We start from the raw sequence: 19,113 nt of genomic DNA, 5'->3' as shown, positions 1-19,113 counted from the left end.
GGAGAGTAGCTCCGCAGTTCTTTTTTTTTTTTTTCAGAACTATAGCTCCGACTTTCGAAGTACTTGTAATGCTTTTGAAACACAAGAGGAAAGAAAAAGCGTGGTGCGGAAAAATTGTCGGGTTGAGTTGCGCGGGTTAAGCCAACCGATGAATACGACAGCTGCTGACTCTACTGTCTGCGATTCCCGCCAGCCGCAGCATCTCGATGTCAATCGCAATGTCAACGATCACATGTCAAGCACTGTCCGTTAACAAGGCTGTCCGAGAGACAGCCTTGGTAGGCAGTCAAGTTACAGTCGCGGGTGCTGAACAGTGTCCTGCTCGCGGATAAGGCTCGCCCAACTCCTGGGTTCCGCTGAACCCCGGTTGAGAGTCACTCTCTAAACGATGAAACCCTTTCTTGCTAGCAATTGGAGGGACGCGAGGACGTACGCTGTACCAGCGTCGGATATTTGAGTCGGCGTTTTAAATCCGGAGAGCTAGAGTTGGATCGTAGAATCGTAGCCGGATCCCCGTGACGAACTGTACTTCCAATCATATGTTTTCTGGTATATCCCAGTCGCTTCCACCACGTTGCGAAAAACCAATAGCGAGCTGGCGCTAATTACGGCAGAATAAATGCAGTACACGCGTTTGTTACAGTTATAGGGACCATGTGACAAACTGGTGGCGCCACGATGCGGCCTCCGGAGAAAGTACCTGGCGTGATAGCCACCGGGTAGCCAGCTTTGTTTACATGTGAAGCGCGAGCGTCCTTTTCTTTCTTTTGCGTCTTTTTTTTTTCCACACTGAAACTGTTGCATCGCTAACTGTGCAAGCACCTAAAAGAACTCTTCACTATGGACCAGATGTTTCATTTCTCGCAATTTCTATGCTTCCAACAACCACCGAGGGCACTAGACTGGCAAAGAATATCGTTCGTGACGCGCATTCGGCCATTGCATGAGGTGCGGACAACATGAGCGAATATATCCTATTTCCTTTGTTCTAGTTTAGATGAAACTGAATTGCGGACCTGCAAAATGATCAATGATTTACAGACTTTGGTGACGGTGAAACGCCGCTCGATACTGTGTCACCGTCAAATGCACCGACCAAATGGGAACTTTATTTGGAGATAATGATTGAGGTGTTTCATCGGCAGTGCCCAGAGCCGATATTGCTCCCGGTAATTTCGTTGACGAGACTCACACTGAGAACGGAAGTTCTACATTGTCCAAAAAGTTTAGTATTTACGCACCGACCATTTCACAACCGTCGTGCCGCAAGCACACGGCGGTGGCCGAGGTAAAAAACTACTCTAAATGGCGAGCTGCATATTTGTGGTCTACACCCCTCTGTATATAATTTCTTCTGTGAGAATCTTTTTAGCGTTATTACTTCTGAGGATATTAGAAATACTGGAGCACAAGTTCCGACAATATGTTGCGACCACGCGTGTTTATTTGTATGAAGAAAGCGGACGCACGATGTAGGTTTCAGTGACGAAGGTATGTACATGAGAGAACTGATGTTCTGAGGCTGGAACAACATAGAAAGGACAAATACATACAAAGCCTCAGAAGGTATGTGCCCAGTAATGTGCCAAAAGGACGAAAGGAATACGAGACTCAGTCAAAAACATGATGCCACAAGTGGATGGAGTCTGAGAAATGTGCTTAGTCTTTACTAGCAAACTTGGATTTTGTGAAAGATCGAATAACCATCCTCTCGACGTACCACTTGCATGTATGTGTCTTGACACAGGCAGACGCGAGTTGCTGTAACTCTTACATTATAAATATGGTGGTTGCTTCTGTGCAGTTCGTCCCCCTTCTCTTTGTTCGCGCCCCTGAGAGGTTCCACATTATTCGCACTTCGAAAATCAGCCCTTCTAATTACGGCGGTCGCTACGCAAACGTGCGGTTCCACTTCAGAATTCATAGAATGGGTGGCGTGGTATCACTCGCGGATACTCCCAAGACCGGCGCTGTCGCGACGGAGCAGCGCGACCCTTTCGGTGTCGCAAGATCCCTAGTGGTTCCAACAGTGAAACCCAAGACACGGAAGAACTTCAGAAGACGATTGTGTCGCCTTCTTTTTTTCTTCCGTTTTTCTTCCGTGTCTCGGGCTTCACTGTTGTAATTATGTACCACTTCGCCCTTGCCCTTCTGCCCTATTGGCTCCATTCATTGGTTCTTGTGAAACACTGCTGGTGTTTCACCCTTTCAGTTTCCACCACGATACTTCAGAGTTGTGCAGTAGAATGTCCCTAGTAGTGGCGGTGTTCCGGGACAGCAATAAAGCACTTTACAGCTACACAGCTGTTCAGGCACAACAGTTTTCATTTCTGGGTTTCCTCACGCTCAACAACATTGTTTACAGATGGGGCCTCAAACTGAAAATGACTGGTGATTCACTGTTTACTTTGTTTGGAAATATTACACTAAACGTACACTCAAAAATAAAACACTTCCAAATTCATTTTCAATAGATGGATATTCCACGTTGTGCTCGATAACCCAGTATTTAACGTTTCTAAATTTCGCAAGTAGAGTTGCGGAATTATACTTACCGAGACGTTTTTCGTGCAGAAAAGTGTGGCTTTCGTAAGGGCATGCTGATATCTGCGCAAATCTTGCATCAGATTCATGCCCAACTTTACGTTCGGCTGTCAGGCACGTTTCTATCTCAGCAGCTATGGGGCGTGCTGTGGTTGCTTCGTAGTCTCGCGTCAACCAAAGAGAAAGAAACACGCTTTCAGGAATGCACCATGTATCTCGTAAGGCTCATATTCCTCTATCACATTGCATCAGAATACTGTTTGCCAATACGAGCACAGCATGCAGCGGCAATTTATCATACTTAGTTGCTTCACTCTGTGGGTTTATTCGTGCATTCTGATGCAAGGCAGCGAACTCGACCTGTCACATAACCGCAAGGAAGTATAAAACGACAGTATTACATCAACAGAGTCATAAATACGCGTGAGGTGACTCATTCCAATTAATAATAATAATAACTTTTATTCACCAGTCTCGTGGATGGGAGTTGGGACAAAAAAGCCCAAAGGACTTGACAAAGGTCCCAACCCTCCGGCAGCATTATAAACACATCAGTAATAAACATATTTACAAACATATGTACAAGTCATAGGGTACAATTCAAAAAGAACAGACCAAAAGGAAGAAAAAAAAGACAATCCGCAATTACACAAGCAATATAGTCCCAGTATATTGCCAAACGAGTTCATTAGTAATCAAGATACAGAGTGTAATCAAACAAATCCGCTTTCGGCAATAAGCATAGCTCGTTATTGCTATTGAGCAACTTGACTGTATTATATTGTAATGTTTGATGGCCATATGATGTACTAAATTGTGGTATAACGTAACATATTGGGTGACGATAATTGTACGTGTGGCTTTTGTAATGTACATCGATCATAGTTACAGAATCTGTGAGGTTGTTTTTTTACGGCTCTCTTTTATAAGTTAGTGAGAGTCTGTAGTTGTACAAGTTGTGGTACAAGTAGTGTGTACAAGTGTGTACAATTAGTTGTACAAATGCGTGGATCTAACCAGAATCGATGTCAAAGAAGAACCTCTGCAGTTTGGTGTTTCATTCCACACTTTCTATACTTGAACGCGTTAAGAGTCTGAACGTTTCAAATGCCCCTCCAGTTGAGTCCTGAGTGAGTTGAGTCGCAATGCACAAGGTGCTGAAGTCTCCGCAAAGTAACCCTGCTGAGGCTGCCCGGGGTGAGCAGTGCCAGCGTAGCGTAGTGTTTTGCGCAGTTGATCTGCAGTCAAAATGCACGTGGTTCGATTCCCGCTGCTGCCTGGCATTTGAACGTCTATCATATTTCATACTCGAAGCGTCCGGTTTGCATTTTATTGTAATCACGGTGCGTCATATAATTCTTCTCGGGCACGCGAATTTCCCCATTCATTATCATTAACTTATTTGTTGTTGTTGTTCTCGGGCACGCAGTGGTGCGTCAGGCAACAGGTGTTCACAACAGTTAGTTGCTCACCGGAGATCGCTACGGATACTGTGTGGACTGGACACTGTGGACGCACGGCAGAAACACGTGACGTTTACTCAGTTAACGCGAAGACGGCGTACAGCTAAGTGATTCGGCCTAGCTACATCACGCACGGTGGCCACAGTGGCAGCAAATTCCCTGTCTTGAACACATTGCTGCTCAGGGAATACGCTATGTAAGTAGGTCGGCTGTCAGCGCAGCTTGGCTTGCTACACTAAAAAAAAAAAAAAAAAGGAAACAATCTGGACGAAAAAACTTTACTGGACCAAACGTCCAGTAGCTTTGGTAGTGCATTTGGGAGATGGACAACAAGGGCGAAGTCCTCTTATCCATGTAAAGTTCCCGTAGAAGCCCTCCGGGAATATTTTTCTGCTTACGCTACCGAGCAGGGACAGCGTTCAATCTGACCTTCTACTACTTGTACCACATGTGGGAGATTCCTCAGTACAATTGTTCCAAGTAAGCGCTTGTGCCTGTTCTTCTGTTCCGCTGTCCTAAATTCTGCACTTCATGTCACATAACGAGAAATGTGAATAAGACGAAAGCGTGACTGAATTCCCTCTAAACGAATACAGTGCACACCGATGTCGCAAGGGAAATGTTGTCTAGATGTGCGTCCACACCTTACGGGCGGCGAAGGAGACAAACGTCAAAGTGGTAGAGCAATATACGTATAGGTACACTTGAAATATGGCAGTTGTCGAAAAACCCAGAAAGCGGCGGGAATAGATCCAGGCACCTTTTGATTCTAAAGGGCTCCAGCCTCAGCATGTTTAGTTACTTTCCACCATACGTTCGGTTTTCTTTTCTTTTTTTTTCTTATCATGGGGAGACAAGTGTCCCGTTCGAGTGCCAAGTGTTTTTTTTTAATTCCGTGTTAGCACCGCGAAGCAACTGTGGCTATGAGCGGCGTACAGATGTGGACAGATGGAGAGAGGACAGCAGGAAGGGGGGACAGGGGGGTTACTATGCGTCCTGGGCCGACGCCAAATGCTGAGCGCTTGTCCATTTCAATCTAACTTTACGTTCCGACTTCGATTTGCGAGGTCGCCCCTACGCCAACCGGTGGTCCCACGCAGTTACGAACCGACTTGACGTTCTGGATGGATAACGTCGACACGCACACTGGACACGTCGGTGCGAAACCACAGCCTATCGCAAACGTCACAAACAAGTCCAGACTCGTTCTTCAAAAACTGCTCCGCAAAATCAGCGTCCGCCAGTGCGAACTCCGACAGACGCGCACTCGTTTCAGGTGCACACGTCTGAGACAGTTTCGTCCCTTTGCGTTTCCTCACTGCTAGGTCATGTTGTCGTCGTGCGGCCAATGCGCGTCTGGTTGCTTGTCCCTTCCTTGTGCTATTGGGGACGAGCGCGACCGGTGGCGCCCCTCCCGCGGCGGCGGAGCGAACTGCGCAGTGTGGATGCAACGCCGTTCGCCATCTTCCCGACGCACGTTTAGTTGAGTTTTATAATATTCTTCAGCGGAGGGACAGCCCTGAACTTTGCCTGTCGCGAAGCGTGGCTACGACAGAGTCAAATGAACATTAAATTCATAATGAGTATGTTCCTGATGAAAGAATGAGTTTGTTCCTGTTTAAATTTATGCGCGCTACACAGGTGCGCGTGTGATGCAGTGCTGTTACGGACGGGATTTGCCTTCCAGGTTCCCTATCGATGCCCACAGCGGCTTACAGATACGGATAGTTTTGTGTGCCAAAAAAGCCTTCTTATCGGCCTCGAGCAGTGTCACATTCATAGTTTTGTTTGCCGTACTTGGCAAGTCTTTGGTGCGGTGCAGGATTACTCGCACCAATCTGGTTGCTCATGGGCACCATAAAATTTGAATTGATTTGAAAGATAAAGAGCGGTGCCTCATAGAATGAGTGCAACGTGTAACAATACATTTGAGGATCGTGATCATTAGCAGCCAGTACAGAGTTATTCGATACAGGTCAACTTTCCAATGGTAATAATAGGTCAACAGTTTTCATCTTTTTCCATTTAGACAAGTACCAACAGAACTGCAATTGTGTGACGTGCAAGCTTGATCGCCCCCCTTTAGCACTACAGTGATAGTCCTCGAGGAGGTGCATATGTCATACCTGTACAACGCTGACATCCGTGACCATATGTAGTGTAATCTTGTGTGTGTATAGTAGTTTCGTTCAGGCTAAACCAGGAACTTGTATGTGTCCGCAGTTGTTTGTTTAATTACTATTATGATTGTTGTATTGTACAGCGTGACGTATAAGTCCGCGAACTACTCTACATTGGAAACCATACAGCAGTGCAACACCTTTATTCCTATAGCTGGAGATATATGACTGATGTCACGCCAGCTTTCTTCAGGTGTGAGACGTAATCTCTATCCTGCGATAACGGCAAAGCACCATATATGAAGATCGATAGAAGAATAATCAAAATCGCTCAAAAACATATCTGACAGTGCAGCACGATGATGATTTCTCCTCTCAGGCCGGCTCTTTGATGGAGGCTTGTCAAGCATTCGCGGGGGTACATTTCTTGACGGCACAATATTTCGTTTCAGAAAACCACGTTTCGGATCTGCACGGCAAACCAAAAGCACCATATTGTTGAAGTTTTCCACCAAGTACAACTTTACGCTTTTATTTCATTCCCATGTACGCTTCGGCGAAATGCTCCGAACATGCCTCATAGTGCACCAATTTTTCTGGCGCTTGCTTTCCGTTTCGCAGCTTGATTATCCAGATGTTAGAAACTTTTCGTGTTTCGGCTATAGCTCGGGAAGTTCATTCCAAGCGTAGCTGATGACGACCTGCAGTTAAAAACAGCGCAATACCGCATAATCACGACCAAACACGGCCACTATCACAGATACGGATCCCGCTGTTTCCACACTACCGGCGGATCACGTGACTTTTAGAGCGCCCCCTGTAGGTCGCGCTCGCCGCCAAAACCGCATTTACGTTCTACAGCGGCTTGCCGAGCCCTCCACTACCCTATGTGCAGACGCCGTACGCACTCTTCATAGCCGCCACATAGCGCGTGATAGACGGGCGGCGCTTGTAGTACTTGTTCCCCGCACGGCTGCAGCTTTTAGCAAGGACACGCAACTTTCGTCAACGACGCAGCGTGTCTCTTGATGTCTTTTCATGTGCTCCCCTATTTGCTGCTGCGCCAACCAATGGTGCGCCGAACAGGAAGTCAGGACCGACGCTCTCCTTGACAAACAAGTTCCCTCATACAGCTATCGCTGTAAAATGCAGACACCGAAGTTGGAGTAACCTGATGAAACTAACTGACATGCTGTCCAGGCTTGTCCACCCTACTAAGCCTAACGGCTGCTAAAATGTGGTTTTCATTCGCTAAAACGACATCGGCAGACATCGAAAACTTCCAGTTGAGTGGTTCATTAGTGACATCGGACTTTTAAATACGGCATATCATCTTACGTAGCTATCGAGCATTTTCTTTGTTTCGAGACTGTGAGTTTCGCAACCAGGAATTATATCGAAGCCCTCCCCTACTCAATCTATATGGTATACTGCGCGCGGTCACTACTTCAATCGTAATTTATCTTTAAGTGACTGCAACTGTTACACGTTTCGACATTGCTTCCGTTCGCCTAGTTATCCGATATTGTCTATTCAATGGTGGACATGCGTCGTTGTATTGCGACGCAGTATGATTGACTTTTTATTTAGCTTCTTTCCTGTTCTTTATGAATATTAGATGTAGTGACATCGGACTTTTAAATACGGCATATCATCTTATGAAGCAATCGAGCATTTTCTTTGTTTCGAGATCGCCGCGAATTTCGCAACCAGGAATAGCGAGGCCCTCCCTTACTCAATCAATGGTATGCTGTGCGCGGTCACTACTTGAATTGCAATTTATTTTCAAAACGGCTGCAACTGTTACACGTTTCGACATTGCTTCTTCAATGGTGGACATGCGTCGTGGTATTTCGACGCAGTATGATTGCCTTTTTGTTTAGCTTTTTTTTTCTTTTTGAACATTACATGTCCGCGTATACAGGCGGAATGAAACAAACGTATACCATTTAGGCTGGCCGTACCAGGCAGCTAATACTGAACCAAGGTACTGGACCGCAGCCCCAACCGGGTACGTATTGCTGAGCCCGTCGCCTCCTGCGGCATAACTTTCAATATCTTTTTTTCTCGACTACTGTCAAATCAGGGCTGAAGCTTGAGCTTTAAGGTTCTGGTACTGTCACATTCCGGTTTAAGCTTTCAAGTGGCATGGTCCCCCCACCCCTATGCATCAACACACATAAAAGCAAATGACATATATGACATCGTATGACATAATAGACCGCTTTTCCCGCAATTCTCCTATCATGCATAATAACTCAGCCGAGAAGGGCACACACGGAGATGAAAATAAGAGAAATCCGTTCCGTCGGAAAGCTTGCCTTCGAGCCGGGTATCTAAGTTCGTGCCTTTGTTTCCAGTCCAACCTCTACGAAAAATCACCACGAAGCCACTTTCCATTAACTCTCGTCCCCCGGGTTTAAAGTGTCCAACTCCGAGGACTTTCCTGTGGCAAAGCTTTAATCCACCTCATTTTGCCGAAGCATTATCCAGGAGCACTTTCGTGAGACGGCGAGGGCACAGAGGTGGTAGCACGCTTTCCCTGCTGGTTGCGCGACAAGGTCGTTAGCCAAATGAACGGCTGAGGTTTCCTCGACACTTCCTTTATCCCCCCCCCCCCCACACCTTCTATGCTATTCTTTCGCCGCTATTATTTCCACCCGCATGCCATTTCCTTGCGCATGCACTCAGCGGCCCCATCATACGGATCGTTTGTTTATACGATAATCAGCGAAGCTATTTTGTAAGGCGTACGGCTGGGCAAGGAGGAATGTGCGGAGAGCACAAGATGGGTTACAGTGGGTCTCGCGTGCGTGATTTTGAGAAACCAGGGAGATACGTATGGGGGGGGGGGGGGGCTGGTTGTGGTCCAACTATTTCCTGAATGAATGGGGAAGGACTACGCATTTTCCATTGTGCGTTTATACCTGTGGAGGGGGAAAACATGTTTGTCTAGAACTACTTCAGCAGTCGGTTTATTAGAGGTGTGCGAGCACGGGGTATCGGGTTCGGAAGCTAGAGGAAGCCGAAATTTGCGATTACTATGAATGTAGTCTACGTTAAAGAATGCTTCGCACGTCACAGGTCTGTAAAATGGATGAATGCAATGCAGTTCAGGTGAGAAAAAAAAAAAAAAAGGAACGTCGGCTTTAAACGTAGAGGTACTACCTACAGACGGACGCCTTTGTCAATCATTTTGGCTCAGTTGTGTTGCTTTGTTGTCACAGCTGATCTCACGTGAATCAACTGTGTATTTTTTAAAAATTTTGGAATCTCTTCAGCGTTCCTTTTCCGCAAGGCCTAACAACAACAACAAATAGATCATGACATGGCCTAATACAATGTGTGACCTTGCAAAGTACGTTGTTTCGTCATCTGCACTTGGAAGAGTTGGCCCAATGCTATAACTCCCCTGATGGCACGTAATATGCCTAGTAAAATACCGTGTTAATTTCGCATATACGGCTCAAGTTGCTTTTACTGGTCAGCTTCGATACCGCTTGCCAGAGTACACTGGTGTGACATGAAAACTCGTCATACTTTTATTTATTCATCCATCCACGCATAAATATATGGCACGTTCTTCTTCATTGTTTGCATCACCAACTTTCCAGGAGAAAACTTCCTCTCTATTTAAACCAGTAACGCACCTCTGAATATGACAAAATTGCTTGACCAAGGGACAGACCCAGCTCATCGGCGTGCCGCCCTGAAAGCCCTGCTTACCTTTTTGGGACAACGCGGGACTTTGAGCCTCTATGAGGTTTATCATTTTGTTTTCACCAAATTACTTGTCTCAATGGCGTAGAGCATCGCTTGTCGCGATGAAATATCCCATTCATAATTGCCAAAATAAAGTGTTGTTGTTGTCCTTGCAGAAAGCGTACACGCCAAATAACTCTTGCAGACGCAAAGTAGTACATAACAATGTGTCAGATGCTACTCATACCAGCTTACTGGATATTATTATGCACTGAATGTCTTCTACCGTGCAGCACTTAGATCGTTGTAGTGCAAGGGCAGATGAGTCTGCCTCCAATTCTCATTGGTGTATATTTCTTCCTGCAGGTGTTCCAGGGATTAAGTTACGGGCAATGACCACTGTAACGGATGATAATCAAAGTAAGTAGCAGCTGCCTCATATCCTACGCATGAGTCATGCAGTCCATTCACAATATGTCACACTGAAACAACAAACAACAACACTGTTAACAAAATATGAATTTGAGTGTGGAGCCCGAAAGAACCATGAGTATCAGTGGACATCAGTAGAACCCATAGACAGGGGAGTGTACTGGTGTAGGACAAGGAAATTGAAACGATGGCGACAGTATAGCACCATAAGGTGAAGTGGATGTAGACGACCTGAGCCCCTACGTCACAGATTACGTTTCGCCGCCGCGCAAAGCATGCTGGCGGTCATTACCAGCTTTATCAGCCTATCAGCCGACGCTGCGAATCGTTGCTTCATCGGCTGCGGCTGAATGTGGCACGAACTCCTGTCCTCCTATTTAAGATGAGTCAGCAACCATCACCTCTTTGCCCAACGTGCAACGTAGAAGCCGATGTGCCACACATCCTCATTGCCTGCCGGCGGTACGGAGATCACCGATCGAGTCTCCGGCGCCGGCTTGCTCATCTAGGCTACCGAGAGCTTTCCCTCGCGGTGCTGCTTGGCCCTACCCAGCACGCTGAAGCCACGTCTGCGCTGACACGATTCCTTCGGGAATCTAAACTCCTGGGCATTCTCTGATGCGTCCTATGCCCAACGACTAGTGAAGGAGCTCTTTCCTCTGTTTTGTTTTGTTTGTTTTTTTTCATAATTTTCTGTATCTCAGCTGTTTGTGTCGCCGGATGTCGCTCGTACAAATGCCCGGTACTGTGCTCATGGGAGGAGAAAGAGCCACACAAGACGAACGTGAGCAGGCGAGCGAGCGACCCACGTTAAGCTATACATATTATTTTAATCGCCTGTTCCTTTCAATTCTTAACATTTGTAGCCGTCCACGCTATGACTTAGTAGCTGCGTTTACATGAAGACGTATCGTATCGGGTTATCGCAACAAATCCGCTCCGACAGGGCCACACCAACCAATCCAACGATCAGGATAAGTGCAAGGAGGTGCGATAACTTGATACGATACGCTTCTATCGCATTCGTGTAACCGCGGCTAATGAGACACCGATGCTGTGCCGTGGGGGGGGGGGGGGGGGGGCTTCTACAGACCCCGAGCGTTCACCAGCGTGCCTTTCAGCCTAACACATTGTCCACATTGCACTAAACCTGAGACGTCGAACCCTTCTGCATACTACCCGTTTCCGCAGAAGGACAAGGGTATCTCAAATGTCTGAGATGTGTTGCACATATAGCGCACAGCCAAAGCATACAAAGTTCGCTTTTCTCGACTTTCCTGTCTCCCGAAAGATATTTATGAAAGCAAGTATCCCGGGAGTAGCTTTAGAAATGACTTTAAGTGTGGCGAATTTCCCCATTCATTATCATTAACTTATTTGTTGTTGTTGTTGACTTCAAGTTACTTCTAAAGATCTAAAGACTCTTTAAGTCTCGTAAATAGTCAGTTTTAAGAGTATTTGTAAGATACCAAGCTGAATCCTCCAATGAATCCACCTTCACTGTGCTTTCCACATCATGGCAGTTGCATCTGTGGAGAAGCCTTTCACAGCGGCACGAAGCAGACTGTCTAGAGCCGACAGTGAAACACGCATACGAATCGCAGATGGTTTGAGCCGCGATATCCTGGTATTTCCGAAGCTTGCTGATTGTTCTCGATGGACACGTCACTATAAAAAGGAGTGGCGACCCACTCTGCAGGACCAACTGCTCCCAATGATTCGAATATTCTACCCAGAGGGTGTGTCAGGTGACAATGCGCCAGTACACGTGTGCATGTGACGGGGGGCAGGATATGTTTATTAAGAAAAAAAGAAAAGAAAGGTTAGCCAGGCAAAGAGCCGGCTTGCTATTCAAAAAAAAAAAAAAAAAGGACAGGCATGTGACAGGATGGTGTGGCGAACATGTGAGAACCTCGTCATGGTCTGCTTAGTCCTAATCCTCAAGACTGATGGTGTCTTGGACGACCTACCTACCTACCTACCTATCTAATGAAGAATCATTCTTCTCTATCTGCATCACGCAGGGGGCTTGCTATTCTTCTGCACGTAGAATGGTTCCAAATCCCTGTAGTGACTGTACATATCTCGTTTTGTCCTTTGCGAAACGCAGTTATGCTGTAATAGGCGCCGAGGGAGGCCCTACACAATACTAATTTGTTTATTTACTTATGTTTATTTTTGCGTTGGTGCTCATAAACAACCAAGTGTAGTCAAAGTCTAGTAAAGTCCAAGAAGAGTCAGAGTGTCATAAATGATTGTGGTTATAAAAACAGTTTCTTCGACCAACCCACGTAGTCATACAATAACACATAACACCATCTGCATGTTACCACGCAGGGGCCCTGCCCGCATGAGCCAGGACTTCTTCTGCATTTTTTAGAGACTATTTTAGAGTGCATTTTGTTTTCCTAATCACCGTTTGGTAAATGCGCAAAAGTACCGCTAAACGAAGTACATTGCCCGCACTCTCGTGTATCTCTGTCGGGAATAAAATATGGAAATAATTTAGCTTCCGAGGTGCATGCGCAATGCGTTTCAAAAATACTTTATATATTCCACTGCCGTACCGCAGCGCGATAACTGAAACATAATAATGTCGCACTGAACACATATATACTTTCTGGAAGGTGAGTAAAATACGTACATTCTTTCTATGGCTGCAATCAGACGCTGATCTAAAGGAGAGGCCCGGGTTTTGTCCAGAGATTTGTCCAGGGATTTTCCTGGGGATTTGCATAGGGATTTGACCAGGATTTTCATATTTGGATATAGTGTTGGTGTTCCTTCGGGGTGGTGTGACATCTCCCGTCTGCTGTTTCACGGTCTCAAGGTGGAGCTAGAGGCCCCTCCCTCTCCCCACTGAAGAAAAAATAGCAATAAATAAGGAGAGAGAGAGAGAGACAGAGCCGGAACACCACCCTAATCCCCTTTTGAGCCCTTAGTGTAACACATGCAAAAATATAACACATAGTTAGAATCTGTAGACATAAGAGAATTTACTTTCGTACCACCGCGATTAGGTTGTTTTGATAATTAATCAATGTACTTCTTTAAATTTAAATTTCGTCTCATACTCCAAAAAAGCATGGATGTAATTGTATAATTCACCCGTTTTAACCAAAGCTGGCCTACTTCCTGAAACGCCGCCTGTGTGCCCTCGTCGCAACCAAAACGAGGTCGTGTGGGACACCAATACTGGAAATTGCCCTGTATATCTCATCCTGCCCCATTGTGCCTTGAGGTAGTGGGCCGCACCTTACATGCCGAATTTCCCCATTCATTATTGTTAACTTATTTGTTGTTGTTGTACACATCATCAAAGCAATAATGTGAGGCTCCTTACATATAACGCTTAATATGCGGATTAAACTGGAGGAAATGATCGACTGTCTTGCACCTAAACTTGATCATTCTGACCATAGCAGAGAAATCCAGTCGAACATAATAGCATTGTAATCAATCGGATAATGATTCCTCAAAATAGACAGTCTCACGTAGAGGTCAATCCTTTATTAATATATTGAATTGTTTCGTTCGCTGTATCTGATATATCAGGCGATAAGCACGACTAGGTCGGACTTGTGAAAGTTGCTAATTTGGAATCTTGTGTGCGAGTGACTATCAAAAATTGCATTGGGCACTTTCTCATCACCCCTCCTCTCTCTCTTGCGCAACCACTTGTCCAGTGCTCTTGTACATTCACGTGAACGCCTCGTGACGATGACCGACTAGGTCAAGTCCAATTAAAATTAACATCAAGCCGCGAAATTGTCTGGACACAGGTTGACGTCTCAGACCTCAGACGATAGACCTCATAGACGTCTTCAAGTTTGACGCGTCTGCCTGGGTGCTATGCACTCGCAACGCCCTCCCAACTTTCAGATTTTGTATGGTGCTTGTGAACGCCAGTTTGTCAAGTGTGCTGCAAAGTGCCCTCCAGAAGCCGCTGGGGTTATTCAATGAAATTGACACTTTGCGTAATCGGTAGTGACCATTAGTAGCAGGGCTTTCGTTTTCATCCTCTGTGAAAATGGTAGGGAGTGCCGTCGAAAACCTTATAACTATCGAGTCTGTAGCAACGAACAAGTTCCCAGAAGCGCCTTGAATCGTCCAACACCACTTGTCCAACTATCATACACCCCTGGGGATATCCGACACTAAAATGTTTGGGGGGTGCTGGAAAAAGTTTGGGGGATATTGGGGGAGTGGGGTGTACGTAGTATGCCGTCGAAGGACGGCCATCCCAGTCAGGAAAAAATCTGGAACCGCCCTCGGCTGAAATGATGGAGTATTTAACGCGGCGGACGCCGGCTTCAATGTCTTCAGAAATGGGAAAGATGGCATAGTGGTTATCGTGCTATTTTCAATGACGTAATGTAATTTATCCAAGGTCCCACGGTATATGTACTATATTTGCACTAATGATAAGAAGAGACAAGCACACAACAGGGCAAGCAACAAGCCTCGAGGTGCCTAAAGAATATGAACCATTGAAATATGGCTTGTTCGACGACTGCCATGTTTCAATTGTACCAGGAAGGGTGACTCAGTTTTGTAAGGCCAGAACAGATAAATAACCATTCTTCTGAAATCTGAGATGAGCACATCAGGTGTAACAAAACGAAAGTGTTCGGATCAAAATGACCTGGCTGCTAGGGCAGAAGCAACCTGCGGTCACTCATTTATTTGCGTCAAATCACATCCAGGCCACAGTGCATTACGTTCAAGATATGATAGAGGAGAGAAAGTAGAGAAAGGAAGAAAAATGCGAGTGTAAAATACAACATGAAAAGTGCAAGTCGAGCGGTAAATTAACTTTTACATTGCGCAAGATAGTTAATACATTATCTTCAAAACGGTGGTTTTCTACCGAGTTCTGTAAAGCCCTCTTTCAATTATAGAGTGCTTTCCATCCCCCATTCATCGAAAAGCTCGACTTACAAACAATTTCCGAGAATTTTTTGCCGTATCGAGGTTTAACTGTGTAACACAAATCGTTATTTTTTATTTTTTAATATTCACTAGCAGTACAGTGATATGGTATGGCCAAGCTGCGGGGCTGTGCACATGTTAACACGAAGTAGCAGATGCCCCAAACAGTCATATTTGGATGACTTGTATGTTTTAGGGTTCGCATTCAACAGGATTATGTTTGTACAACAATAATGCGAAGACGGTTAGGAGCAACTTTTATTTAAAACGTTAAATTTTAAAAATTAAATTTAAACGTTAAACGTCAAAGCTTTCGTGCAGAGCCTGCACTTGATCAGGTGAACCTGATGAAGTGCAGACTCTGCATTTTTAAATAAAAGTTCAAATAAAATAAAACAAATAAAAGTTTTAAATAAAATATGCTCCTAACCGTCTTCCCATTATTGTTGTACTACATAGAAACGCGGATTTTGACACCGCCTTGTTATCTGTTCTGTTAGGACTCTCACATTAAGCCAGAAAGTACCGAAGAAGTCGTATCTCTGTAAATTTCAAAAAAAAAAAAAATCCACCATAGCCGCGTTTCTTTCCTATGTAATTCAATCTAGCCTAATACAAATCGATTGTTACGTAGTATACGTACATACAAAAGGTAGTATACGTGTGACTTGCGACTAAATGGGCATTTGCCAATTGAGCATAGGAACGCGTTAGTACCGCAGGAAGTGAATGGGCACAAACAACTGGCACATTTCCGTTTGAAGGTACACAATACGCATTGAGAATGTTTCACAAGCTGCTCTATCACTAGCAGTTTTCGCCTTGCTAGTACCACCATTCCATAATGGTACATGGTTCCTGGTTTCACTTTTTATCACCTTTGAACTGTTTGACTGTTGAACAGTGATAGACGTCTTGAAAAATTCGCCATACCTGTACTGTCACTATCGTTCTTCGATCCATGTTCTTCATATGGTTGTCGGATCCGCAGCGTACATCCGATTTTGCGCGATTGACAGCATCCAAATTCCTGCCGCGTTTAAAATCTGTTTTCACTGCACAACAAACACTTGAAAGCGACGTTTACGCTCATACGAGGCGCATTAATAACATCCAAATTCTTGGCGCGCTGAAAATCACTTCACTGCACAACGAACACCTTCTGAAAGCGACGTTTACCCTCATACGAGGCGTAATTATGTTGTCTCAAGACGCCGGAGACGGAATATATTAGTGTATGTGGTGGCTCAACTACATCACTTCTCGTAAAAAGTGTTGCATTATTGCTTCCCTCATTGAGCGTACAAGAGAGGAAATACTGGTACTAGTTTACACTGGTTGTTCAGCATGTTAGCACTCCTTACTTGCAGGAAACCTGCGCCTCAACCTCACCGTTATGCAGCAACAGCACCTAACGAATATGTCTATTATCCAGCTCAAGGGAATAAGCGTGTCTACGACCTTCTGTGAGATAAGAGAGTGATGTAGGTCCTTGTACATTGTTGTGTCTGGTGGCCTAATAGTCATCGCAGTCGAACACATTGGGCAAATACATCATAGAGTATCATCCTCATTACCATGCACGGAGCACGGTCTGGGGCTTAAAGAAGGCATTCGATCTGTACGTCGCTGATTGCGTCTGGAGACGCCGCATACTGGCGTCGAGCGAATGTAAGGGAAATGAGCTGCAGAGGAATTACGTCCCCTCCTCCTTGCTTATCGCCAGGGAAGCCGAACATGCCACGGAATCAGTAGAAGCAACTTCCGGTGAGCATCTCGAGTACGCGAATTTGCGCCGAAGCAGCAAAAGTGTACGATGCTGCACAGCACGAGATTGAAGGCCTCCGCATCCACAGTGCAGCTCAAATGCGACATTACGCCCTGCCAGAGATAAAAGGGATGGAATAACGGGTAGCGCCGTAAGAAGAAAATGACGAGACGCACGAATCCGAACTTGCAGTGCCTGCGTGCACGGTATGCTCTCTTCGCTGCAAACACTGGCGTAGCTAAAGAAGGGGTAGCAAGCCGACGTCCCGTTTGGCTGACCTTTCTCCCGTTTTTTTTTCCCCTTTCGTGTAATAAATATATCCCCCCCGAAATAGTTGTACCTTCGGTAGTGCATTTGGGAGAGGGAAACAAGGGAAAATCCTCCTCTCCCGCGTAATGTCCGCATATAATGAAATGCCCCCCGAAATGTTCTTCTGGCTACGCCGGTGGTTGCAAACGTACACGTTGTCGCCGAACGACGTCATCAAATGCTAACCAAAACAGTGTGTGGAAGTACCTGACGAGTTTTTCAAAGATTCTCTCTTGGCTTTGTCTGAACTTGCAGTTTCTCGTTAACTGCGGTGTTCAAAAGAATGACAGTTTGCCAGATCTGTTCGTGTACGCAGAAGCACCAAGGAGAATTTTAGAGCGCCTTCTGGAATAAATGCCAATTCCATTCTCAAGACCCGCAAACACAGAAGAGCAGAGTAATGAGATTCGAAAGCATGTGCATAGATGCGAAGCTGCCGTATATAGCGAGCGGCTTCAGAAAAGCCGCAAGAGAAAAGAACACGCAGGTCTTGTGGGTCACGCTCGACGCATGCCGCGCGCATAACATACGGAGCACACATGCTATCGAATAGAGGTCACACGATTCGGCAAATTTTTGGCTGTGTTTCAGATTCTGTGTTGTGTTTCGCAAAGTTTCTCCTTAATCTCGGGGTGTCCAACGATGGAAGAACTGTTCTTTGTTAGCGATGTTAAAGTACCAATTGAACTAACGGCAAAGCAAGCAGAACGCGCTGCAGCAAGTGTGGTCGAATGTCTGATGTCGATTAGGAGAACAACATACTGTAATTGCTAGAACCTTGGAAGTGCATTAGAAAATAATAATAATAATTGGGTGTAGATATACAGGTACGGTGGGTCCGCCCACAACTGTTTGGCTATATGCTGCACGTGCCGTAGAGTAGGACTGTTGATAATGTCGACTACCTGGGGCTCTTTTGACGTGTGCCGGAAGCAATGTTTACCTCCCCCCCCCCCCCCCCCCCATTGTTACCGTCGTCAGCCAGGACATAACCTCTGCATTAGAAAGAAGATAAAGAGGTACCCGTCTGGAAAGTTATACAGAGCATGTAGTAACTTTATTCCTCGAAGGTCTTAAAGCTTGCAAAAATATATTTACCAGCATATCATGTTACAAAACATTTTCCTCGGCAAAATGCGCCGTTTACATTAATCAGCAACTCAAAATATGGACATACGTACCAAAAGATATTTTTCTGCACACCAACGTAAGGGGATACGAGGTGTGAAATATTGTTCTACGTTGTCGATAGTGAGTTTGTGTGACATAAAAGGTGTCGACGTAAAGGTGGAAGGAAGAAATCTACGATGCCTTCAACTTTCAAATACGCCACAAATGATTCCTGCAGTGACGTTTTCCGTTGAGTCACAATGAGCTTGCGGATCTCTCCACTGACGATCCTGACTTTCAAGAATGCCGGGTTAGTCAGTAGGGAAACAAACAGGTTGGATATCACAAATTTATTTCCACGAACACAGCTCTTTCTACTTTAGGAGAGAGACCTCGAGTTCCCAATGCATTGGATCCGCGCAGGAAGCATAGTAGTCATCCTAGCCTTTATATTTCCTAGACATGATCGTCAGGGTGTAAAACATCTAGCTACCAGATTACGTGAGTTACAGCGGAGGTGAAAATGGAATTCGTCACTTTGAGAGAGCCAAGGTAAAGGGAAATGTAGACCTGCAAGGCAACCTCTGATAGTAGTTTGTAATAAATATGATGGGTCTCCGTGGGCAGTCAGTTCGACTTTCACTATAGCCAGTCGTAGCAGACTTCTATTCGTGTGCTTGCAAGAAGCAAGCGATTTCTCCTCCCTTTGTTACTTCAGAGCTACTTTATTACA

General features: G+C 45.4%; 1 protein-coding gene across 1 annotated transcript in view; it reads left to right on the top strand.

Moving 5' to 3' along the window:
• Nucleotides 1-19,113, top strand: part of LOC135385819 (neural cell adhesion molecule 2-like) — a 598,454-nt gene that overhangs the window by 389,547 nt on the left and 189,794 nt on the right. The window contains exon 6 of the mRNA XM_064615351.1: nucleotides 10,196-10,249. Within this exon, the coding sequence (XP_064471421.1) occupies nucleotides 10,196-10,249 (54 nt within the window). The remainder of the gene's footprint in view (nucleotides 1-10,195; nucleotides 10,250-19,113) is intronic.

Source organism: Ornithodoros turicata, chromosome 2, assembly GCF_037126465.1.
Source record: "Ornithodoros turicata isolate Travis chromosome 2, ASM3712646v1, whole genome shotgun sequence".
Lineage (NCBI taxonomy): Eukaryota > Metazoa > Arthropoda > Arachnida > Ixodida > Argasidae > Ornithodoros > Ornithodoros turicata.
The sequence above is the reverse complement of the archived record's forward strand: the minus strand, read 5'-3'. Positions and strand labels throughout refer to the sequence as shown.